Source organism: Molossus molossus, unplaced genomic scaffold (genome assembly GCF_014108415.1).
Source record: "Molossus molossus isolate mMolMol1 unplaced genomic scaffold, mMolMol1.p scaffold_m16_p_3, whole genome shotgun sequence".
Taxonomy (NCBI): domain Eukaryota; kingdom Metazoa; phylum Chordata; class Mammalia; order Chiroptera; family Molossidae; genus Molossus; species Molossus molossus.
Genome location: NW_023425366.1, coordinates 124,350,849 through 124,374,752, shown reverse-complemented (window position 1 = coordinate 124,374,752; position 23,904 = coordinate 124,350,849). Strand labels below are relative to the sequence as shown.

At 53.0% G+C, this 23,904-nt stretch overlaps 2 protein-coding genes and 1 pseudogene across 2 annotated transcripts; all 3 read right to left on the bottom strand.

Annotated features, from left to right (window-relative positions):
• Positions 1-1,173: 1,173 nt before the first annotated feature.
• Positions 1,174-12,515, bottom strand: FBRS (fibrosin). Its single transcript, XM_036279921.1, has 18 exons — positions 12,069-12,515; positions 11,601-11,780; positions 10,803-10,838; positions 10,652-10,681; positions 9,547-9,595; positions 9,166-9,457; positions 7,517-7,818; positions 7,125-7,312; positions 6,965-7,009; positions 6,659-6,754; positions 6,361-6,429; positions 5,521-5,550; positions 5,069-5,140; positions 4,657-4,777; positions 4,471-4,551; positions 3,453-3,536; positions 3,109-3,316; positions 1,174-3,014 (listed from the first exon to the last, which is right to left on the bottom strand). Exons 1-18 carry the CDS (start codon positions 12,513-12,515, stop codon positions 2,435-2,437), a joined length of 2,910 nt encoding a protein of 969 aa, XP_036135814.1. The 3' UTR covers positions 1,174-2,434.
• Positions 12,516-14,981: 2,466 nt separating this feature from the next.
• Positions 14,982-20,542, bottom strand: PRR14 (proline rich 14). Its single transcript, XM_036280845.1, has 12 exons — positions 20,527-20,542; positions 19,645-19,717; positions 19,351-19,519; positions 18,635-18,756; positions 18,134-18,323; positions 17,809-17,852; positions 17,004-17,113; positions 16,107-16,695; positions 15,904-15,973; positions 15,731-15,822; positions 15,406-15,477; positions 14,982-15,314 (listed from the first exon to the last, which is right to left on the bottom strand). Exons 2-12 carry the CDS (start codon positions 19,665-19,667, stop codon positions 15,056-15,058), a joined length of 1,740 nt encoding a protein of 579 aa, XP_036136738.1. The 5' UTR covers positions 19,668-19,717; positions 20,527-20,542; the 3' UTR covers positions 14,982-15,055.
• A 1,146-nt stretch (positions 20,543-21,688) lies between these two features.
• Positions 21,689-22,160, bottom strand: LOC118642535 (annotated as a pseudogene).
• Positions 22,161-23,904: the final 1,744 nt, after the last annotated feature.

Below are 23,904 nucleotides of genomic sequence, written 5' to 3'. Positions count from 1 at the left end.
GGCCCATTCCTAAACAATAGAGTGGAGAGGACAGTGGCAATCTGGAGAGATCATGCCCAATCTCAAGGGACAGGCATAGGGAAAGCAGTGTTAACTCATTTTTCAGAAGCTGAAAACAGGGGCTGCCACGTGAAACCTTGTCTGAAGGCCAATGTTCTCCTGGTCACCTGTTTCTGATTTCTGTTGGAACAATCTAGCCTTGAGTCTTCTCTAGAAGTCTTGGGTATGTGTAGTGGTAGCAGAGAATGTTGGATGCTGTTTTTCCTAAGGCGATGGGTAGATACACTTAGAACAAGTCAGTTCTGGGTGGCATGAATAGGAGCTAGCCTCTCTTAGCTCAGTTTAATAGTCACTTGTTTTTAATGGCTACATCAAAGAATAATGTTGAATGTAAAAAGGTAGTTGCAAAAAAGCCCTGACTGGTTTTGCTCAGCGGTTAGGGCATCCACCCACGGACCAAAGGGTCTGGGGTTTGATTCTGATCAAGGGCATGTACCTCAGTTGCAGGTTTGATCCCCACCCCAGTCAGAGTCATGCGGAAGGCAACCAATGTGTCTCTCTCACATAGATGTTTTTCTCTCTCCCTCCCACTCTTTCTAAAAAATTCAATGGAAAAATATACTCAGGTGAGGATTAACAAGAACCAAAAAAAGGTAGTTGCAAAATAGATTTCACTTATCTACAATATTTTAAGTATATAGTTAGAAAAAGAACTGGAGGAATATATTCCTGACAACTGTTATCTCTGAGGGGTGGGATTATGAGGCACTTTCCCTTTGCACTGTTATTTCTGGGCTCTGGTTAATGATCATGTATAAAAAAAACACACCCAGATTTTAGAAAAATATTTTTAAACATACCCATGCATGTACATATATGTCAAGGGAAACACATAGTAAAGGGACCTAAAGAGTATGTATCAAATGGTTGACAGTGGTTACCTCTGGGGAAGGGTGTGCAGGACTTGTGTGGGCTGGCAGATGAGTAGGAAATTGTTTTGTCGTCTTTCTGTAGTGTTTGAATCTTATTTAACATGTACTCCCAGGTTGTAGAAAAATGTGAAAAACTCCAATGCCCAACACTCCAATCCATCCATCCAGAAGTTGAACACCTCTTCCAGATGAGAGGGAGGGGAAAACCTTTGTCAGGACATGAATAGTTATCATCCCTCCTTGTCCCCAGGGCTCAGCCCAATCCCCAATACCAGGTGACCCAAACACACTGAAAGAGAAGCCAAGGGACCTCATTGTAACACTCATTTTTATATAAATATCCGCAAGTCATGTTACAGAATAAGCCCCACCTGGGAAAAAAGTCAACATTTATGTTTTTGTTAAACTGACCCCTGCCTTCTAGGCTGGGCCCCGGCCTGGGGGCGCCTGGTGCTTTGGGAAGGCTGAGGCTGCTAAAGAAGCTGCCCATGTGGTCCACCTCCGAGCTGACCCCCTTCTTTGGTGTGTGGTACATGGTGACCTTCTCTGGCCCTCCTTAGCCTGGGGCAGGGCTCTGGGAACAGGGCTCTAGAGAGCAGGGCCCAGGAGTCCTGGGGGCACTTGGAAATGAAGTGGGGAAACTGAGCCACTAAGAAAGAAGTAGACTCTGAAGCTTAAAGGTTGAGCCTTTTGGGGATGGGGCACACAGAGGTAACAGGAACAAGTGGGGAGAACCTGGGCTGTCAGCCAAGCAGGAAGCATTTGCCTTTCTTTCCAGCCTAGGTACCCAGGTCCCTTCCCCTGTTGGTCCACTTCCTGCTGGACCCCATATTCTGAGGGATAAGCCATGGGCCTGCCTGTCCCCTTCCAGCTCTCCCCTTCCCGACACAGAGAGGCCAGAGGCTAGGAACACAGCACCAGTCTGAGGATTTAATTAACCAGGAAGGGGGATTATTGGGAAGGGCACCCCTGTAAAAATGTACAAAAGGTCTGAGGGGCTATGTGGAAGGGGAGATAAATATGTACATGGAACCCCCCTTCCTTTAGCCCCTCCTCCCCCAGCCCTGAGAGGGCATGAGGACTTGGGTGGTAGGTGAAGGGGAGGGGGGCACTTTGGCCTCTGGCTTAGTGAGCCCTTGGGGAGGCAGACCAAGGGCCTAGGGGCCCTCAGAGGGGGCTATGGTGCACCTCAGGAGATCATGAGCTATGACCTCTGAAATGATCCCCACTCTCATGTATGTGTACACACACACACACACACACACACACACTCACTCACTCTCCCCTTTCTAGAGGTTTATGACCTCTGCCCTCCCAGTGACCCCAAGGTTCATCTGATGCTTGATCTCATGGGGGTTGGGGTTCTGTTCTCAGGTTCCACGACCTCAAAGGTGGCTGGTGAGGTCATGACCTTCGCCCTCCAGCCCTGGCTTAAAACCTCAGCTCTAGGACCTTATCAAAAGGAAAGGGGATGGAGCTTTGCCCCTGCCCCTCCCCTTCCCTCACCTGTCAGCCCGGGCTGGGCCAGGGGCCCTAGGTGGGGAACTAGGCCGGGGGGCGGGCACAAGTGGAGGTGGTGCCCCTAAAAGGGCTCCTGGTGGGGTCTTGCTGAGAAGGTGAGGGGTTCCCGGGGCCGCCGTAGGTGGTGGCGGAGGAGCCAAGCGGCTGTATAACAGGGGATGGGCAGGCTCTAGACCATAGAGGCGGGCAGCAGCCACTGCCCCTGGCCCAGTCAGCTCCTCACCCGCCTCATAGAAGCGAGGTGGCCTTGCAAGGCGAGGGGGCCCTGCCAACCAGGTTGGCTCCAGGAAGCCAGCACAGCGCTCTGGAGGTCCAGGGCCCAGAAAGGGGGGTGGCCGGGGCCTCTCAAACAGCAGGTGAAGGCCCTGAGGCCCAGTGGCGGCAGCAGCGGCGGCAGCGGCGGCGGCAGCAGCTGCAGCAGCAGCGGCGGCAGCAGCCTCCTCTTTCCGTTCTTCCTTTACCCGCACCGATTCCTTGGCTGGCCTGGCCCCTTCCTCACCAGCCCGGGCCTTGGGAGTAGCAGGAGATACTCGGGGCTGGGGCCGTGAGAAGGGGAGGTCCCTGGGGGGCAGGTGTTGGGGAAGAGAATAAAGGTACTCCAGATGTCAGACAAAGGTTGAGGGGAAGGTGGGGGGACAGTTTTCGGGAAGCATACCTGTCTTTCTCCTCCTTGGTGATAGAAGACTCTCTCCGCTCCACAGGCCGCTCCTTGTCTGAGCCTGGTGTCCGGGCGGCCTCAGGGGGCCGGACCCAGGCAGGAAAGGCCAGAGGACTGCGGTGCAGGCGACCCCATGGGTCCGGGGGGGAGGCGAAGGCTGGTGGGGCCCCTGGGCTTTCTTTCTGGGCAAAGACGGCGCCGGAGTCTAGACAGAAGGCAAAGTAGAGAGTGACAGGAGCCAGGAGTGGGAGGACCCGCTCTGGCACTCTCCCACCCTCCTGCTTGAGCACGTTAACCTGCTGCTACAGCCCCTCATCCACCCTACCTCACCCAGCACTCACTGAAAGTGGGGCTTCCCAGGCCTCCAAAAGCCCCGTTGGAGAGGGCAGCCAAGGAGGCGAAGCTTGTGGGACGCCCAAAGGGATCTGTGGGAGAAAAGGGGATGGTCAGAGCATTGGGCAGCCAACTCTGAGAAGTCACCAAGAACTAACAGGGAAGAGAAAGATCAGCAAGCAGGCCCCGAAGCCCTGGGCCACTGTGTCTTAACAACCGGGTGCTGAGCACTTCCTTGGGCCAGGCTAGGCACTGAGCTCTGACATGCATCATATTGTTTAACCTCACAAACCCCATTAGGCAGACAGAATTATTCCCACTTAAAGATGATGAAACAGGCTCAGAGAGGTGAAGTGACTTGCCAACAGTCAACCCAGGGCCTCTCTGACTCCAGAGTTCAAGTTTTTACCCCATACTCCCCCACACCAGCCACCCAGACCAGCTCTACAGCAAGTCAGTTGCCCGAAGACCTCGGCTGGCTTCCTCCCACTTGACATGCAGGGACCTTCCCAGCCTGACCCTAATTTCATGCATGTGTCACACAGCCAGTCAGAACAACTAACCTATTCCACTATGGGACCTCACAATTTCCTCTTCCAGGAACACCTTTCCCTACGCCCTCGGGCTCAAATCCTCCTTGTCCACCCAAACTCAAGTTTAATCTCCCCCAATAGCCTGCCTGAGATGGCTAAGAACCATTGACCATGCTCTCTCCTGGGGCTGCAGAGCCTTCCTCCATGTTCTTCTCCCAGGTGGCATACTAGTCCTCACCACTGGCTATTATTTCAGAGAATATCTGGACTGGCAGAGATTAGCAATCACTCTGTCCTTTCCTATTTCATTTTACAGCTGATGAAATCAAGGTTCAGAGAGGGTAGAGTAACTTGCCCAAGGTCACAAAGCAAGTGGGATCAGGTCTACTCCCCATTTCAGCTGCCTTTTTGGGTCTAACTTCCGTCCCCAGCTTGGTAATTCCTGGAAGTCATAGACAAGGCCTGAGTTTCCCAACATGCCCCTGGCTCTTACCAATGTGGGTGCTGGGGCTCAGAAAGGGTCCGTGGGCCCCGGGAGCTGCCGTGAAAGGGTTGGCTGCAGCGTGGACGGCACCTGGGGCAGAGAGGTGGGAGATTCTGATGAGGCTGAATGGGTGCTAGGTGGGCCTTGGGTTATAGATGGGGAACCTCAGGCCCCAAAAGGGCTGGCCAGACTCACCAGTTGCAGTGAAGAGGGAGGCGGCCGGATGGGAGAGCTCCTGGCCAGTGGGCAGGGCCCCATAGGGCCCTGGAAGGCAGGGCAGGAGGTCGTTCCGAAAGTCAAGCTTGTGGGAGTCGCCCTGCATGGGACAGGGAGAGGGGCAGTGAGTGAGGAGTCAGACTTGGTCCTGCTCTTGCTCTTCCACCCTTACAACCCCTCCAAAGGCTGCCTGGTGTCAAGATGGGGACTGGGTGCCTTCTCTGACCATCCCCCTAGGTAGCCAGAGAACCTAGTGCTAATTGTGGAATTGCTCAGGCAGTGACCAGGGATAGGATGGGATGTTTCTGGCAAAGATTCTGCCAAGCTCTATAGAAAGTAGACCCCCAGGGTTCAGGCAGGCCCGCTCTCCCCAGCCCTCCGGCCCCAGTACCTTCATCTTTTCCTGGTGTCTCAGGATCATGTAAGCCACGCGCACGTGCATGGCACACCACTTCCCTGGTTTCTGCCGCCCCAGAAGGATGACCAAAGGGAAAGGGAAGGAAAGAATGTTCACTCGTCACCCACTCCAGGCCTGGCCCAGGGCCCAGACTTGCCATATAACATATTTTATCATCCCTACAAATGAGGAGATGACTAGGTCCATTTCACAGCCTAGGAAACTGAGGCTCAGAGAGATGAACTGTCTTGCCCAAGGCCCCATGGCCAGTTACATCTGAACCCAGGTCTCTGGCTTACAGTCCTTCCTCCTTCTGCTGTTCCACATCTGGCTGCCTCCATGTCTTGGACTTCTCACTCATTTTCAAGCAAGAACCACCCCCCTCAGCCAAACACCCTGACACCAGCCCCCAGCCTCATGCAGCCTGAGTTCCTCACCAAACTCACCCTCAAAGGTGGCCGGAAATGGTCAGGGATCTGGGGATGGCAAAGCAGAGATTGGTGGCAATTCAGACCTGTTTCTGACCTGGGCACCTCATCTCAACAGCCCCCAAATCCGCCCCCAAACATCTCGAGACTCTGTGTGACTCCCTCAATACTTTCCTGCTGTGTTGAGATTCCTTCCCCCACCTCTTCCACTCTGGGCCTCTCCCCTCCAGCACCAAGTTCCTGAACCAGGCTCTAAGAAGATGCTTTGCTTGGAAGACTGGGGAGTAGGTTGGTGGGCAGGCAGGACACATTTTTCAACAGGAGAAGCTATCCTATTAACGGCTTTATATGAGATTCTGTTTAAGCTTTCTTTAGAGAATAGCCTTTATTAGGGCTAAAAGAGGTTGGAAAACCTCTGGTCTAATCTTTCCTTTAGGAAATACATCCTGTGTTTTTTCACGCTGTTCCCAGAGTCCTGGGCTCTAAGTGGGAGGGAAGGCTTGGGCTCCTTGTGCCACTTCACAAAGGGACAGCTTATCTTTTCACAGTTTTATGAACAGGACTTCCTGGCATGATGTCATTTGAAAAAAAAAAAAGTTTTGTGACTTAAAAAACTTGAAAACCCTACAAAAAAACCACTGCTCTAGTTATCTTATTCCTTGGGTAACATCATGAAATTCCTATTCCTCACACCTGGGGAATCCTGTCATTTACCTAAATTCTTTCACATCAGAGTCTCAGGAACACCCCCAATCATATATTAAAGGGAGGGATCAGCCAGTGACTCATTCTCAAGTCAATCCTACTCTACTCAACAGATCTTCCACCTCCAACAGAACCTGCCTTGCCCCCCCTCACCTGTGTCCCCTTTTGGGGAAGCCCGCTTGGCACTGGCCCCAGTCGTGGTGGCAGCTCGGGGTTCGTGCTCTGGGAAAGGGGAGTGGAGGGATCAGTCAGGAGAGCTGGCATAAAAAGGGTCTAGAACCAAGCTGGGGACTGGGACAGGGAGAAAGTATGGTTTTGGGGAAACCTGAGTCCACAAGGGGAGGACAGGACGATGGGCATGGTTTGGGGAATGGGACGAAGGTATGTGGACCTGAGGTGTCTGGGTTTTAAAGGGTGGGAGGTGGTGGTATTGTCTGGATTGGGAGCTCACCTTGGGCTGGAAGGCCCCCTGCAGGGAGCCAAAGGAGACAGCCGGCGGGAGGCCCGGAGGTAGGCCGGGCACTGCGGGAGGGAAGGCCGTGTACGGCTGTGGAGAGAAGGGGACTAGTCCAAACTGGGGGTGGGGGTGCAGCCCACATCTGGTGTGCCCATGAGTCCTCTGGTCTCCACCCTAAAGCCCCCCAGGGAGCTCTCCCAGGCTCAAGGCTTTGGCTTTTGAAGCTGAAGATTGGACCCCAACAGTTAGGGTCACACGCACTGACGCATCTATGCCCACACACCACACACATGCACTCACATTATGCCGGAAAAGGCCTTCCATCTTTCCTGGGTATTTCTCAAACTAGGGAAGAGAAGGGAAGAGTAAGCTGCTAGCCAGAGACCCTGGGCCTTCCCCTGGAAGCCAGACCCTCCCCCCAAGTCTCTGAGCTTCATCACTGGCCCAGTGAGGAGCTCACCATGTGGGGGCCATGGGGTGGCAGCAGGCCCGGGGGATAAGGGGTGAAGTGCTGGTGGGTGTGCTGGTGGGTGTGCTGGTGCTGGTGGTTGTGCTGGTGGAACTGGAAGGCCAGGGGCCGGGCTGAGCCCCCTGTCCCCACCACCTCGGGGTAGCGAGAGTTCAGGTCCTGGCCGATCAGGTCCTGCTCTGTGGGAGGGGAGGGGGAGAAGGCTTTAATATTTGTCACCACCATGTCAGCCTCCTTGGGCCCAGGTGACTGGCCTTCCCTTCTGGTCTTGAGCCATTCCCTCCTCAAGCCCTGAAGTCTGCTAAGGTCCAAATGCCCCAAAGCCGACTGGGCCCAAGCCAGGGTCATGGCCCCCCACCCCCCGGCCAGGACCCCAAACTCACCAGAAAGGGCGTTAGCAGCTGAGGCCCCAGGGTGCCCTGGCACCTGCAGCAGGGGTGGGGGTGGGGGCAGGGTAGGGCCAGGGGAGAACAAGGAGGGGTGGTGGGGTGGTAGGGGGGGCCGCAGCCCGGGGGGAGGAAAGCCGTGGTTGGACAAAGGCAGGGGCAGTGAGGGCGTCGGGGGCCGGTGGGTGAGCTGCGCGGACGAGGAGGAGGCAGATGAGGAGGAAGAGGACGAAGAGGATGATGAGGGGGGAGGCTGAGCCACGGGAGGGGCCGGGGCCTTGGGGGGCGGCCGTGAAGAGCTGGGGAGAGAAGTGGGGAAATGAGTGAGGGGTTGGGAGGTGCCAGCTCTGACAGGAGTGGGTCAGAAGCCTGGGCGATACCTTGACCCTGGTTCTCCAACATGGAAGGTGGTAGAACCCAGCCCCCAGGACCTCCACCCCCACCCAAGGAACCCATCCTCAGACTGAGGTACCTCCCACAACCGATAACCCCCTCTTTCTCTCTCTAGGTCTCATCTTCCACACAGCTGCCTCTGATGTCTTTGACCACATGACTTTCCCTTTTCTGACTCAATCACAGCACAAAACATATCATTCACTTTGACACTTAATTACAACAGGCCACCTGGGTTCCTACCCTAAGACAGTGGAAGCAGCACCGTGCTGGCCTGGCCTAGGAGTTCTAGGCCCATCTTGCCATTAACATCCTGGGTGACCTTGAGCAAGTCACTGCTCCTCTCTGAGCCTTAGTTTTCTCAATGATAAGAAAAAAATAACAATGATGACAGTAATAACAGAGATAGCATCAATAATAATTGTATCAAGAATTCTTACCCTTTAATGAGCACTTACTGTAGGCCAAGTGCTGTCACTTGTTTTATATGCTAATCCAAGTCTCCAACATTTCACACCACCTTCCCAAATGCTGCCGCATCCATGTAACCACCTGTACCATTTACTTCTTTCTTTAACGTAACCATTTTTCTTTTAACTTAGCTTCACCCAAACCACAACATGTGAAATCCAGGGGGTGAGATACTAGTCATACTTTTCTAAAGCACGTAAAAGCTGAAAAAAATGTACTCACACAACATCTGAAAGTATCTCACATATCACTAATGATGAGCGCACACACTTTGGGAAACACTGCATTAACTCACAATTCTCACAACAGCTTTAGAATGAAGGTACTATTATTATTTCATTTTACAAAAAGAGAAAATTGAGGCCCAGAGAGGTTACGTGACTTCTCAAAAATCACACAGCCATTAAGTGGCAGAGCAAGAATTTGAATCCAGGTCTGACACCAAAGCCAGCACTCTTAATTATCATGACAGCATTTCCCAAAGTATGTTCTGAAGAACACCATTCCTAGAAGACGAGCCTTGCAAAAAGGTTTCATCAGAAAATAATACTGGAAAATGGCACAAACTGAATTCTCCTGCATATGAATGTATAAAGGGTTCTGATGAATTCTGTGTTAATCTCTTTAAATTTGTTTCACCCAGTGTCTTCCAAACTTGTATCAGAATCCTTTTTCAAATCACATCCCAGAGGTACTATCCCCTCTCCCAGCCACAGAATGCAGGGGTTGGTGCCAAAATGACCAGGTCTTTCCACACCAGACCAAATCCCTACACCACTCACCTGCCAGTGCTGAGGTCCAGGCTGCTGTAGGGAGAAGTGCGGAGGCTGAAAGGTGAGACCCGAAGCTGCAGCTGGGGTGGGGGTGGCAGACTGGGGGTGGCCGGCAGGGGTGCAGGGGGTGAGACAGGAGGCCGAGGGGCTGGTGGAGGTGGTGGTTCCTTCGGGGGGAAAGGCACTAGCAGCGGATCGGGCCCTGGGGGCTGTTCCTGGCTCCGCTCCAGGCCCGACACTTTAGGGACTATGGAGAGTTTTGCTTCACAGTTCCCATTGAAGGCGCCATGAGGGCCTGAGGCTGTGAAGGCAGGAGAGCAAACATTCAGTTAAGACCCATGCTCACCCAAATTCCCTCCCTTGTCTCCAGCCCCAGCCCTTGGAACCAACCTTTGCTGGTTGAGACAGTAAAGGATGGGTCGAGGTCATCATCGGAGACCTGGGGAAAGAAGGGTAGGGACAGGGTCAGGTTCTGGTTAGGCCAGGCCCTTACCCAGGAAGGCCAACAATCTGTGCCTGCTGGGAACTGGCAGTGGTGGTGAGTCTACTCCAGCACCTTAGTTGAAATCCATCAAACACTATACTCTAGAGTGCCTATGGCTCGAGGAAAAAGAGTGGAGCAGCTGAGCCTAAGAATGTGGTAGGTCAGGAGACCTACATCACAGCAGTACTAAACTAGCATAGAAGCAAAGAAATCAAAGAAAAAGATATCAATATCTGCTAGCCAACAGGCCTACCTAACTTATTTGTCTGGTTCACAAGTGTTATAAAAAAATTATAAGCTAATTGCTGATACTTAGAAATCCAGACTCCTCATAAAAACTCAACTTGCAGCTTCTCTTGAGAATGGGTCCTTAGTTTCACATGGCGACAAAGACCTATTACTAGACAGTGGTTCCCCCCTTTAAATGGACAAGAACTCTCTGGTTCACCTCAATTCCTGTCCGGCCAACTTTTAAAACTAAAATAAGTCACACATCGGGAAGTACAAATTTAATTAGTCATAGGGGTAGAGCACCAATTGCTAGGACCTACTATTTTAAAATAAGCAAATCAGCTTTATTAATAAGGTGAAATATAATGTATGTTTTTACATTGATTATAGTGGCTTAGTATCCTCAATGTCATGACCACAGTCTCTCTCTGTTCAGACTCTAATCTATTAAAGACTGACTAATAGCCAGGAGAGGACCAGCCTGGTTCCATAGCCATTCCGAATTTCCATAAATCACTGGTATTTCTAAGGGCTTTAGAAATGATGGCACACCAAGGCAGGGGCCTTTTATTCTTCGGTGAACTGGTTCTAGTAACCAAGGAAAAGAAGTCATTTACTCTCAATCCACGCCCCTCCTCCCAAAAATTGAATCCTGGCTCAATCTAATTCATTTTTCCCACTCTAGAGAAGTCTCTGTCTGCTGCACCTAGGAGCCCTTTAAGCTGCAGTTCATTTTATAGGCTGCATCATGCCCACCCAACAGACTCTAGATCCACTCACCCTTTCGTCCAAATCGCTTTCCGCATCACACTGGAGAGAAGGAAAGACAGAAGTGTCACAAAAAAGGGAAGAGAAGTGGGCCCAAAATCAAGTGGGGATTTTCAAAGAGGGAATACGAGGGGAGGAACCGGTACAGGTGGAGAGCACTTACTATATATCCAGCTTCCAGAGAGTGACGTGAGGAGGCCTGAGAAAGACCAGAGTCCAGAGGTAAGGGAAGCTGACTGATGAGGTCTTTGGATAATATCTAAACTCCCCAGTAAGGCACTCAGGGCCCTTTCGTGACCTACTCTCTCAACCTCTTTTTAGCTGCTTCTACTGCTACTGCCCACCCTTGTACCCAGTGCTCTGACCATTTTCCAAATATACCAGACTCTCGTATCTCTGTGCTTTTGTCCAAAACAACTTTGCCCCGTTTCTTCTCTTAGCAAAGCTTATGACTGTTCTTTAAGGCCTGACTAAGATATCCTAGGGGGCTTTCCCTAACCACAACCTTCCTCCCATCCCCCAGGCAGAATGAGTGGCTTCCTCATGTGGGTTTCTACAGCATCTCTCCCAGACCTCTGCCTTCTGTAGCTTTTCGGGTTTGGTATCGCTATTTGCTTGTAGATTCTTTCTTTCCTGCTAGACTGCCACCACCTCAAGGAGGAGGATGGAAACATATCTAATTCATTTATGATTCAATTAAGTCCCTTTGATACACCACTGAATTATCAACATATTTGAGACAGACTTAATGCCAGCCAGAAGCAGGCAAGTCTGACTGAGGACATGTCTTTGTCAGACTTGGATGAGGGTGTAGGAGCTCAAATTTGCTCTACTTTCTTCTTTGTCCTTGGAGACTAAGATCACTGTATATAACCGGTAGCAGCATTGTTGATGGAAAATGGGTCTACTGAAGAATACTCTGCCCAGAGTTTCAAAGGGCAGGGATCTAGGACAAACTCACCTCTTTCCTTCTCCGCTTATTGGGCCATTTTCGGGCACGATCTCCAGAGGGCCGGCCAGGCTCCCGATCAGAGCTGTCTCCTGGCTCCCCGGTGGCCCCACTGGAGCCCCCCCTCTTCCGCTTCCCAGAATGCTTTAGCCGATGTTCTAGTCGCTCTGGGGGCTGAAGAGAGGCATCCTTCTGTGGAGAAGGAGGTGGGACTAAAGTAGATGGAGAAAGGAAAGCTCCCAAACTCTCTAGGGGTGACCAGGCTACCAAAGTGGCTCTCAGGCCAGGTAACCTGGTTGGTCCCTGGAGACAAGCTCTACCTCCTCCCACCCCAGGGCGGGGCAGAGGCCTGGCCAGAGGAGCCGGTTGCTCTGGTTTGGGGTGCCAGCATTCCCCCCTCAACTCCACCCACTCCAAGCACCGTACCCTTCTCTCTGCCTCGGTGAAGCCCCCAAAGGTCCCCAGCCTATTAGGCCCCACCTGCAAGGCCTCCAGGCTGGCGAAGCTGGCAATGGCGAAGCCATCGATCAAGTCCTCCTCCTCTTCTTCCTCCTCCTCAGGCTCCTCCTCGGCCTCCCCGTCGTCTGCACCCCCCTCTTCCTCCTCCTCCTCTTCTCCGCGACTGCCGGAGCCGGCAGGGCGCTTTCGAGCTCGGGGTCGCGGTGGCCGAGGCCTGGGACGGGGTCGCCGCCGTCTCGGGCCACCGGGCCGCTCTCCAGACGAAGCTGACGACCAGGGCCTGGCGGGCGGCGGCGGCGATGACGAGGACGAGGAGCCGCGCGGGGCGGCCAACAGGGCCCGGGGCGCGTCACCGCCAGGACCTCGGCGGCGCCGCTGCTCCCGGTCTCTGTCTCGGCGCGAGCAACGCCGCCGCCGCCGCTCTCCCTCAGCGGCCCAGCCTGGGCCGGGAGCCGCGGCCGTCTCCATGGCGACCGCCCTCAGTGCCGCATCCGGAGGCGGCCGGGCCCGAAGTGGCCTGTCCGCAGGCCCGGGGTCGCAGGCGCGGCGTTGGCGGCTGCACAGGGACGAGAGGGCCACGGCTTCCTCTTTAAAGCAGGATCTGCTGGCCCTGAGCTTGCCCCAAGGCCAAAGCCTGGGGAGCCGGCACCGCCCCCGGGGCGACAAGCCCGAGGGTCCCCCCCCCAGTGGGGCCGGCAGGGCCAAGACGGCGAAAACCGGGCGGCCGTCCCTTTAAAACGAAACCCAAGTAGTCCAGTCCCTGGCCCCTTTAAGACGACCCGACGGTGTCTGGGCGAATGCGGTGGCCGCCCCCGGCCAGGGGTCGAGACTAGTCTCCCCGAAGAAGAGGAAGGGCCACCCCTTTAAAAGGGACCGAAAGCTCGCCCCGAAACGCAGACCTCCCCTTTAAAAGTGTCTCAAGTCCTCCGGCTAAAAGAGGCCACCCCTTTAAAGAGTCCTGGGTTCTCAAAACAGCAGGCCGCCGCTTTAAAGGCTCGGGAGTTTGTTTCCAGTTCTCCACAAGCGGCCACTTCCCCTTTAAGCTGAATTTAAAGGACTTTCTGGAAGGCGGGGGGAGAGGAGGTAAGAATCCTCACACGCTCCAATTCTCCCAACAGCACAGTTCTCAATTTGTCAGCTTCTGTTCGGCGGCTTCCCCTTTAAGGCAGGCGTTGTAGTCTGCCGAGTTCAGTGGCCACCCCTTTAAGGAGATTTAAAGGGGCCTCCTCCAGTCCCAGCTCTTCCAACCTCCGCCTCCAGTCGCCATGAAAGGCGCGAGGGGGGGGCGGGGCCGCGGGGGCCAGCCCTCCAAAGCCCCGGATGTGAGGCAACGGTGACGGGTAGAGCTTCTCTGTCTGCCGACATAAAAGTCTCTTCCTCCTTTCCTCGTCTCTGTGTGACTCGCTCCTTAAGGGATCCGAAACAGCCGTTGGTCAGCGGGGGAGCTCCAGCGCACAGTCTTGTTGTCTCCTTTGGAGTCTTGGGCCTCTCCGCCAGGACTTCCCTGCCCCTCCTCCCTCTTCCTCCTCAGCCTACGCCTCCTTCCTCTCTCTGCCTCCTCCCACTCTTCACTCCCTTCCCCTCACCCCTCCAGTTTTAGTCGTTGATAGGTGGAAAAGTGTACGTCAGGACGCGGGGCGGAGTCAAACTCGGGGAGTGGGTAATTTGTAACCGCCCTCAAATTCTGGATTGGATATACGTCAGATTCGCTCCGTCCTTCACCAAGTCTCGTGACTCGACTGGTTAGAAGTATGGACTTGGGCGGTTCCGCAGGTGACCCCGCCTTTTCCCGTTCTTCGTTCATTGGTCCGCCTTCTGACGGCGTCACGGCGAGGAGTCGGGATGTGGTGCGCGAGCCTTGGTGGACGGTTGGCCGCTGGGAGGCGCGCGGCTACGGGAGGTGCTGTCGACAGCCTGTTACGTCGTCTCTCCCTTTCCGTCGCTTGGCTTAACCCACAGGTCTCCTGGCTTCTCGCGCACGCGCGTGGCAATACCGCCCTCCGACGGGCAGCTCAGCAGGATTAACTCAGCGGAGTGGGGTGGCCGAACATGCGGCGCGCCTGGCGACTGCCGAGTCGCGTCTTCTCTTGGTTCAGTGGAAAAGTGCTGGCCTGTGGTCTCTGCATGCTAACAAGAAGAAAACACCTTGCTCTTCTTGTGTGCCGGGCACTTTCTGTCATACTGACTAATTGGGTTCTTTTAAGAAGGTACTGTTATTAGCCCCATTTTACAGAAGGGTAAATATTGACGCACAAATATTTAGTTTCCTAGTCAGGATTTGTACTCAAACCTAGCTCTAGAGTCTGCACCGTTAGCACTGTTCTATTTTACTTCTAAGAGTAGAGTGAAAGCTGTAGGGTGCCACTTCTGGACTGTGGTTGGCTGGGTTACTCTTTATGTAGACATCACACTGATACACTCAACTTAGCTTTCCCTCTCACTGGGTTATGTGCAAATCACATACTCCTGACAGTTTATTTATTGTAGGTGCTCAGTTTTAGTTGATTACTCTTAACTTTCAAATCTAGGAGCAGGTGCTGGCCTGCATGTTAGGAAGAATTCAGGGCCATCTTGATCAAGGCCTTTGTCCACTCTGGGACTTTCAGTCTCTATTTTGCTGTAAGTGAATTTGGAGAACCCTGACCAGGGTTTTGGATCACAGTATCTTCTGGAGCAGATTCAGAAGTATTCCTCCACACCAGAAAATTCTCAAGTAAACAAAGTATCTCCAATGACCATTCCTCAATTCCCTCCCTGTATCTAACACTCACTGCTTTCCCTAACACCTTCTCTATTTCCCAGTGTTTCAGGATCAAAGTAGAAACATCAGCCAATAGTGTCAAGCAATCTCAAACTCAGCGAGGAACATACAAAAGAATCAGAAACATACCGAAAACTTTACTAGAAATACAGAGAAAAAAAATAAAAGGGCCTCAGAGGCTTTCCTTCCCTCCAGGATGGATGTACAGATAAACAAATGGAGCCCCTAGGTCTGATGGGGCTGCTCCTTAATCCACTTCCTCCTCTTCCAGGAACAAGGCATCCAGCTCCTCCAGCCGCTGCTGAAGCAGGGGTCCCACATCTGGGCAGGGGGCCAGGTTGGGAGTAAGGGTCCTGCCAGTTGCAGCCCGGACTCCACGAGATGGCCTCCGGGATCGAGGAAGGCTGCTGTCCCGAAATTCCACAGCCCGCCGCAGTTTCCTCGAGCTGGTCAAAATCAGAGTCCCATTGCGCTCCCGGGGTTCCTCAAAGATGGTCTCAAATGTCCTGGACCAGGCAGGGAGGTGTGCTGGTTACCAGCATGGCCCCCGATTCTAGCCTTCCCTCTATTACCCCCCAAGCCTTCAAAGTTTCTCACCTCCTGGTTGTAGGCGACTGATAATTCTTGTTGGTGTAAATTTCTTCTAAGCTGAACTCCTTCTTGTTCAACCTGGGAGAAAAGGGCAGAGGCCACTAAAAAACCTGGGGCCAGTGGGTCCAGGAGAAGGGATAAGCAAGGCCTGGTCTGTATTTGTTTCTGGGACATACCAGATGCCAGGAGTACTGCCTGAGGCAGACAAATAGTTCTACACACAAACCACCAAATTGGACTGTGCTCCCTAAGAGGAGACAAAGCCACACTTCAGAGAATGGGAGCCTATATCTGTTTGGCCAAGGCAGTTCCATACACAATAAGCATTCACCTGATCGGTCGAGGTAGCCCCATTGGTGTAAGGTTTAGTTGAGGACGGGCCAGTGTCCTGCGTATTCTAAATCGAGAAACCTTTCCCATGGTCTGCAAAAATGGGGCAGAGGGTAAGAGTGTGGCATGGGCAAAGGCTCCCACTTATCTCCTCCCCCTCATCTGTACACCTACCTTGGTCTCAGGGTCTGAAAGCACTTGGTCCTCTGAGGCCCGTGGCTCCTTCCTCTTAGTTGAGCCCAACCTACAGAGAAGGTCAAGGCTCAGGAACAAACATCATTCATAGCAGTATTCCCATCTCCTGCCCACTGGACACTAGGGAAGGAGGCTAGGCCCAGACTGTGGCCAGGGATTTAAGGGTTTATTGAGAGTACTACCTGGGTTCTGCAGGTTCAGAAAAGGAGGAAGTGGATGTGGTGGACGAACAAGATGTAACGAGGGGAGGAGAGCCTCCCACTCCTCCAAGAGGGAAGACCTCTTTCCGGAGACAGGGTCGAGGGGGTGGTGGGGCTCCAGCCATCTCTCCACCACCCACAGTGTGCCGTCGAGGCCGTGGCCGGCTTGGGTGGCATGGAGCAGGGGGCCAGCTGCAGGTATCTGCCCCAGGAGGCCCCAGGTCAGGGCAGGAGTGGCTTCGGCCCAGAGATGGTTTAGGGAGAGGTGCTGGGGGACTGTGGTCTTGGGCTCGCCACTGGCGGATAGGGGGGCGGGGACTGACAAATGCAGTACCCTCAGCAGCTGTGGACTGCTCAGCCTCTGAGATGGCAATCTTCAATTCCAACTTCATTGGGGGTGATGGGGGCGGGGGCTGTGGGACTTTGATGGGTGTGAGGAAGATGTCAGCAAAGCTCTCCAGCTTGGAGCGGACGGAACGGAAGAGGGGGGCCAAGCCCCAGGGACTGAGGCGAGGGCGTAAAAGGCTGGAAGGTGGTGGGGTTGATGGGGGTTCCAGAGTAGAATCTGAGGCTGAGGAAAGGAGAAGATCACAGGTGAGCATTCCTCAGCTGCAGGGTCTAAGCCCCATTTCAGTAACTTTAGCCCCTCCCCAAACACTAAATTGCTCACAAAGGAAGCATATTCCTTTAAAAAAAACAAAAAAAAACAACTAAGCCCTAAATTTAAGAATTAGACAGTAGGCCTCTGAAGCTGAAATCCTATCTTTATATACCAAGCTCTGCCCTGGAAGGGGGTTAAGCCGCACTCCCACCTCTGTATCTGAGTTCAGCTAGAATTTTCCAGAGCCCCAAATCTCATCCTTCTATCTCAGTCCTTACCTGGTGATGGGTTCCCCAGAGGGTCTGCAGGCAGGGCAGATGGCTGGAATGGGGGTTCCGGGTCCCTGGGTGGAGGCATTGTCTGGTGAATCATCATCATGGACTCAGCTCTGGGGTAAAGGGGCAAGGTAAAAGCTGGGGAAGCTTCCAGATCCAGATCCCACCTGAGCCAGCACCTCCCCTGTCCCTTAAGGCTACTAAAGGTGCTACATGGAACTGCTGAACAAGAAAATTCTAATGCCCCTAGCTCTGGCTGCCTGGAAAATGGTTGTTGCCTTGACATTTTCTTTTTTTTAATTCTCACCCAAGGATATTTTTCCATTAATTTTTAGATAGAGTGGGCGGGAGGGAGGAAGAGAGAGAGAAACATGGATGTGAGAGAGAGAGATCGATTGGTTGCCTCCCTCATGACCCCAGGGTATTGAACCTGCAACCCAAGTTTGCAAGGAATCGAACCCGAGACTCTTCGGTCTGCAGGCTGACACTCTAACCACTGAGCAAAACTAGCCAGGGCTTGACTGGACATCTTTTTTTTTTTATCCTCACCCAAGGACACTTTATGATATTTTGTTCAGATAGAGAGGGAGAGAGAGAGAGAGAGAGAAACATCGACGTGAAAGGGACACATCGAGTAGCTGCCACCCGCACAACCCAACCAGGGCCAAGGACAAACTGCAACTGAGGTACGTGCCCTTAGCAGGAACCGAACCCAGGTCTCTCGGGACCACAGGCTGACGCTCTAACCGCTGAGCCAAACTGGCCAGGGCTTGACTGGACATCATAATTCCTTCCCCAGCCCTCTCACCTTCTCGCTGGGATGATCAAGTTGGGAGTCTCGTCAGCCAAGTCCTGAATATAAACAGAGGATGTTTGTGGGGAGGCAGGGCAGCTCCCTTTGGCCTTGTTAGCATCCCACATCTCAACTCTCTCAGTCTCCAGATGCCTGCCTGGGTTCACACCAAAGACTTTTTCATTATAGTTCTTTGCTCAAGCAGTGTCTTCCACCTAAAATCCTGTTCTCTTCGCTCTAAGCAGTCTACCCCAGACTCAACTCTCCTACTTGTCTTCTACATCACTGGAGTGCCTGCCCCCAGCTGTACCCCTGACATCCTTACTGGAAGTTCCCATACCTCAGGTGGGGGTCTGGGACTGACAATGTCTTCTAGCATCACCACCAGAGTGGGCTGGGGTGCCCGGTCCACCTCTTGTGAAGGACCTTCCTGTGGGCCAGGGGATGTCCTTGATCGTCGCCTCAGGGTGGAAGAAGGCCGGTGGATGCGGCTCAAGGGCTCTCGGCATAAGTGCAGTGGGCAGGGAGGCCTAGAGAGAGAACATGAAGATCAGAGTGGCTAGGCTATGCCTGGCCGGTATGGCTCAGTGGTTGAGCATCAACCCATGCACCAAGAGGTCGCCGGTTTGATTCCCAGTCAGGGCACAAGCCCATGTTGTGGGCCAAACCCCCAATGGGGGGCATGCAGGAGGCTGTCAATCAATGTTCTCTCTCATCGATGTTTCTGTCTCTCCCTCTTCCTTCCTCTCTCTAAAATCAATAAAGAAAAAATATTTTAAAAACAAACAAAAAGAGTGGCTCAGCTGTGTCACCAGCTTACCCCCTATCCTGCCTTGCTCACCTGGCCTGCGATGACCACATGGCCTGTTGGGGTGGTGAGGCAGGCGGCTGGTTGTGGATAGAATCCCAACGGTTGCTGCGGTGTGGTGGGGTGGAGGTCTCCTCTTGGGGAACCAGGGGAACCTAGGAAAGAGGGTGTCAAGAGCAAGGTGATGGAATGAGGTTGGACAGGACAGAGCCTCCCTGTGCCTAACAGTGTCCTATGCAACAAAGGTGACAGAGGTTATGGCTAGAATTCACTCAAGATCTTCAAAAAAGGTGAGTTGAACTGAATTGGGGACCACATATGACAGTGTTCTGAGCTGCTGGTGTGGGACCTGGGTAATCTCTCCCAAGCTGTTTGAAGAAATGACAAAAAAGAGTGACCTTGGGTGAGTTGCTGCCCTGTTTGGGGCCTCAGTTTTTCTCTGTGCAGTGGAGCCAATGATCTCAGTCTGCTTCCTAAAGATTGCCTAGAGGTTGGGCTGGGAAGAAAGCAAAAGGCTTGTGGTTCCAGCCCAACAGTGTTGGTGGTGGGAAATGGGCACTGGAAACCCTGCCCAATTTGAGGTTGGAGTTAGAGAGCCAAGCAGACCTCTAGCATTAGGGAGGTTGCCTGAGCAATATGTGTGAGAATAAGGTGTTTGGACCTCAATTATCCTCACTGGTGATCTGGCCTGACTGGTACTGAGGAGAGACCTGGGGGAGAAGGGAGCCCCTCCCTTCAGGGGGGCTCACCATATGGGCAGCCATGACATCTTCCAGTACCACGGCCAGGACCCGCCGAGAGGCCTTTTCCAAGGGTGAAGGGGCCACAGGGAGCTGCAACCTCGGCCGTTTTGGGTTTCTGGCTCCCCATAATGCTCGAGTCAGGGGCTGGCGGCACAGACGTGGCTGGCTAGGCGGGCTGCAGAGGAAGAGAAGCAGCAGAGGATCGCCTGAGCCTGTCATTTGGCTTTGTGGTTTCCCCTGTACGGTAGCCAGGCTCCCCGTTTCCCGAGCTCAAGACAGGCTGGCAGGGTACGCTCTCACCTGGAGTCCCCCGGCAAGTCCATGGGGGAAGCGGCGGCTCCGGGGGAGTCCCTGGGGGATCCCAGGCTGCAGCCTGGGGTGGGAGGTGGGGAGCGGGGGAGTGGGGAGTGAGGGTCAGCCCTTTCCCTGGGGCTCCACCCTTCATGGTAGCCCACAGCTCTTGGTAGCCCATGGGCCAAAGACCCGGAGCGCGAAAGGGCGCCCTCGGTCGGCCGAACCGAGCGGGTGTCTTCCCACTGCCGCCACCGCCGCCGCCGCCGCCACAATCAAAGGATCACTCGCGCCCTGCTTGGCATTTACCGCGAGAACCTGGATTGCAGCGGCCTCGGTTCTCCCACAGCCCAAGCCTCCGGGGGCCTTTGTCAATGTAGATTCTACCCTGAGAACCTCCCCCTGGGATCAGCTGGGATCCCGGTCCTGGGAGGCTCGATTTCCGCCCAATCCCGCTGCAATCCCCATCCACTCCCAGCGAGTGGCGGAGGACTACGAAGCAATACACCCACACACAGACGGCTCCCCCCTCCCACCAGATCCCCTAGACTGGATCCAAGCGGAAAGAATCCTACAGCGCGTTTCCTCCAATCAGACGCCGCGGGAGGATCCTCCTCTCCCTGTGAGCTTCGATTCTGCAAAGCTCCATACAAGGGCGGCCCGAGCTTGAGCATCACAAACTCAGTTAGGATCCCTGGGGATCCACTGTCCAGCAGATACCCCTCCACTCCAATCCCGGGAGGTCCCGCCCACAGACCCCCTCCCTCCACCCTCCCCGGATCCCCGCCCAGCGCTCTCCCTAGCCCGGGACCAGATGGTTCAAATGTTTCTTCCCTCCCTTCCCCCTCCCTTTCTCCAGCCGCTCGGTGCCCTGCCCCGCTCGCTGCTCACCGCCGCCTCCCGCCGATCCCGGGTCTTCGACGGCTCCCACCTGCGGCTCCTTTAAAACCAGCCTTACCCAGTACCGCCCAATCGCAGAGGGCCTTCTTCTCGAAGTCTCAGGGCAGTGCCCAATCGCCGGCCCGCGTCTTCCGGGTGGTGAGAAACTAAGTGAAGCCACCTGGCAGCCATCATCCCCAGGGGCATGCAGCCAAATTGGGCAGCGCAGCCATTGTGGTTGAGCGCAGATATCTCTGTTCTCGAGGAACCGAAGTGAACTGGGTGGTGTCACCTTCTGATGGCCAGACAGTGGCGGAAGCCTATGCCAAGTTTCTTAATATATTGAGACAACTGTAGTGAAGGTAGCGTGCCGCCACATTTTCTAAGGGCATCTTCCGGTTCTTTCGCCTTTAGTCCAATCAACGTGAACTGAATGCTAACGATATGTAAAATTCCCAGTTTCCTAGAGAGGCCCCATCGAGGCCGGTTTCGGTACCATCCTGGATACCTCAACCGGGTTCCCACATCGCGGGAAAGAGAGAGTTTGGGAGTGGATAGCGAAGGCCAGAGGCTAGGATGGGTCCCCTTCCGGCTCCGTTGCTCCGAGAGGTCCTGGAGAGACTGAGCTGAGCCAAAGTGGAGAGGAGATTGGGAGCGTTGAGTTTCACTTTACCCAAGTGTTGGCACCTCTTAGGTTAAGTGGGGTTTCTGCCGGCCCGTGCAGAGGGCTCAGTATAGGGGCATCATTGCAGGAGACTAATAACTAATTTGACGTGCTCGGTGGGGTCCAGCCTCTTTCCTCTCTGTTCCAGCCTCCCACGAGCCCTCACTCAAGAGGGGCCTGGCTGATGAGGTGTGTAAATAGTCCTTAGTAGTAAGGGATCAGGCATGTAATTCCGCTGCTCGGAGAGGCTGCACAGTGGAACCTTTATCTGGAGTCATGCTGTTGATAGGTAGGAAGTGGGTTAAGTCCTGGCACCGCCTAACCAAAGCCGGTGCCTCCACTAATTCACTAATTCTTCCCTAGAATTCCCTGGTCCAAACCAGTACGTATTTTCTTTCTTCCTTTTTTAATTGACGTCACAGAGAGGGGGAGAGAAAGACCCCATCAATTTTGTTTTTTGTTTTGTTTTTCTCCTTTTAAGTTTTAATGAAAGTTGTATGTAAGATTACTTTATTCCTGCATCTTCTCCATTGTTTCTTCCTTGTATTTGCCCTTTTCCTTTCCTACTTGGCGAGATTTGGCTTTACTTTCAAGGATCTTTTTGCAGTCTTTGTCCAGTTTTAGTCTAGTGATAACCACCTTGCTGGGGTGAATGCCCACATGAACAGTTGTACCATTAGCTTTCTCCCGTTGCACAATGTAGATGACATATTTCCTCCTATAAACCTGGACTACTTTGCCAATTTGCTGCCCTTTGTAATGTCCTCGAACAACCTGAACTTCATCATCCTTTCGGATGGGCATGGACCGAACATTGTACTTTTATTTCAGCACTTTGGAAAGAGGAGAAGACATCATCTTCCTGCGAATGTGGGAAGGTGCATTGAAACGCCTTTTATGGTTCTTGCTCTGGTTGGAAGTCACAAAGAGATTAAACTTCATTTTGACCGCTGGCGCTTCTATGATGGCCGCAAAAGGGAAAAGACTGACACACTACTTAATTTTGTTATTGTTGTTCCACTTAGTTATGCATTCATTGGTTGCTTCTTGTATGTGCCCTGACTGGTGATCTAACCACAATGTTGATGTATGGGGAGGAGGCTGTAACCAACTGAGCTATCCTGCCTGAACCAGCACATATTTTCTTGATACAAGAGAACCTGAAGCCTAGACTTCTTGGCCTGAGATGAAGGTGCCTACCCAGCACAGCATGATTCTCTTATGGGCTTGATTAAATGATAAAACTAATGACAAAAGGTGATATAGAAAGAGCAGAATCAGCAAGAGCTGGTGTGGAAAGTGAAGACTCCCCAACTCTATAATCAAGGACTTATCCAGATAGCTCTCCCAGGACAACAGCAACTTTCTGTAATAGCCTGCTGGCCCTCTGGAATTTCATGATAAGGCTTCTGGTGGAAGTAGGCAGCAGCTCTTTCAGCTAGAGGTGTTCACTCCCTCTGGGTCAGGACTGTCTGCATAATACCTGAGGGTATTCCTTGGAGGGTATGGTGATATTTGGAGATCCTTCTGAACCTTGGTGAGTTATGAGGCCCTCTGTAGGCTCTCACTTAATTGCTTAAACACACAGGTGCTTCCCAGGCCCCAAGCCAAGGAAAGCTGCCAGATCTGAATTTTAATTTTCTAGGTCTCCTGAAGAACTCAACGTCAAGGGCAGAGGAACTAGTCTTAAAGAAAGGGTCTTGCCCAGCCGGTGTGGGTGTGGCTCAGTGGATTGAACGTGGTCCCATGGACTTAGAGTTCCAGTCAGGACACATGCCCTGGTTGCAAACTCGATCCCCAGTAGGGGTCGTGCAGGAGGCAGCCAATCAATGTTTCTCTCTCACATTGATGTTTCTATCTCTCTCTCCCTGTCTCTCTAAAAAAAAAAAAAATCAATTAAAAAACATATTTAGCCCTGGCCGGTTTGGCTCATCAGTTAGAGCGTCGGCCTGCAGTCCAGAGAGACCCGGGTTTGATTCCCGCTAAGGGCACGTACCTCGGTTGCAGATTGTCCCTGGCCCTGGTCGGTCGTGCAGGTGGCAGCCACTCGTGTTCCTTTCACGTCGATGTTTCTCTCTCTCTCTGTTCCTCTCTCTCCCTCCCAACTCTACCTGAACAAAAAATGGAAAAATGTCCTCGGGTGAGGATAAAAAAACACACAACATATTTAGAAAAAATAATTTACAAAAAAAAGAAAGAAAGGGCCTGGAACTGAGAAATCTGGTAGGGAGAGCCCAGCCCTACAACCCTAACTGAGGCGCTAGAGTTTATCAAATTGAATTCTAAAGTAGACTGTGGTGTCTTGGCCCCCAGCCTAGGCCAGCAACTTCAAGCCTTCATAGCTTCAACATATTACTTCTGCCTTCTTTGTGACTATTTCAACAACAACTTCCTTGCCCACCAGCTGTGTACACACTCTATGGTGTGGCTGGAGGCCCCACACAGCCTTCAGCAGGGCAGGTGATGTAGCTGGAGATTGGTTGTTAAGACACATCAGTGTATCATTCTTCAGAAACTCTGGGCCCCTTTAGACTCTGGCTCTCCCACCTGCTTAACTGTTCCCTGGCTTCAGTAAAATAAGAACAATAAACCCTGACATGCCTATTTCAAAATAGACTGGGAAGATCAAGAAGTGAGAAGATACATCTGAATGTGCCTAATAAATAAATTAAGGCTCAGGCTACAGGTAAAAACAGGATGATAAAAACTGCTTCTTCTGCCCGGCC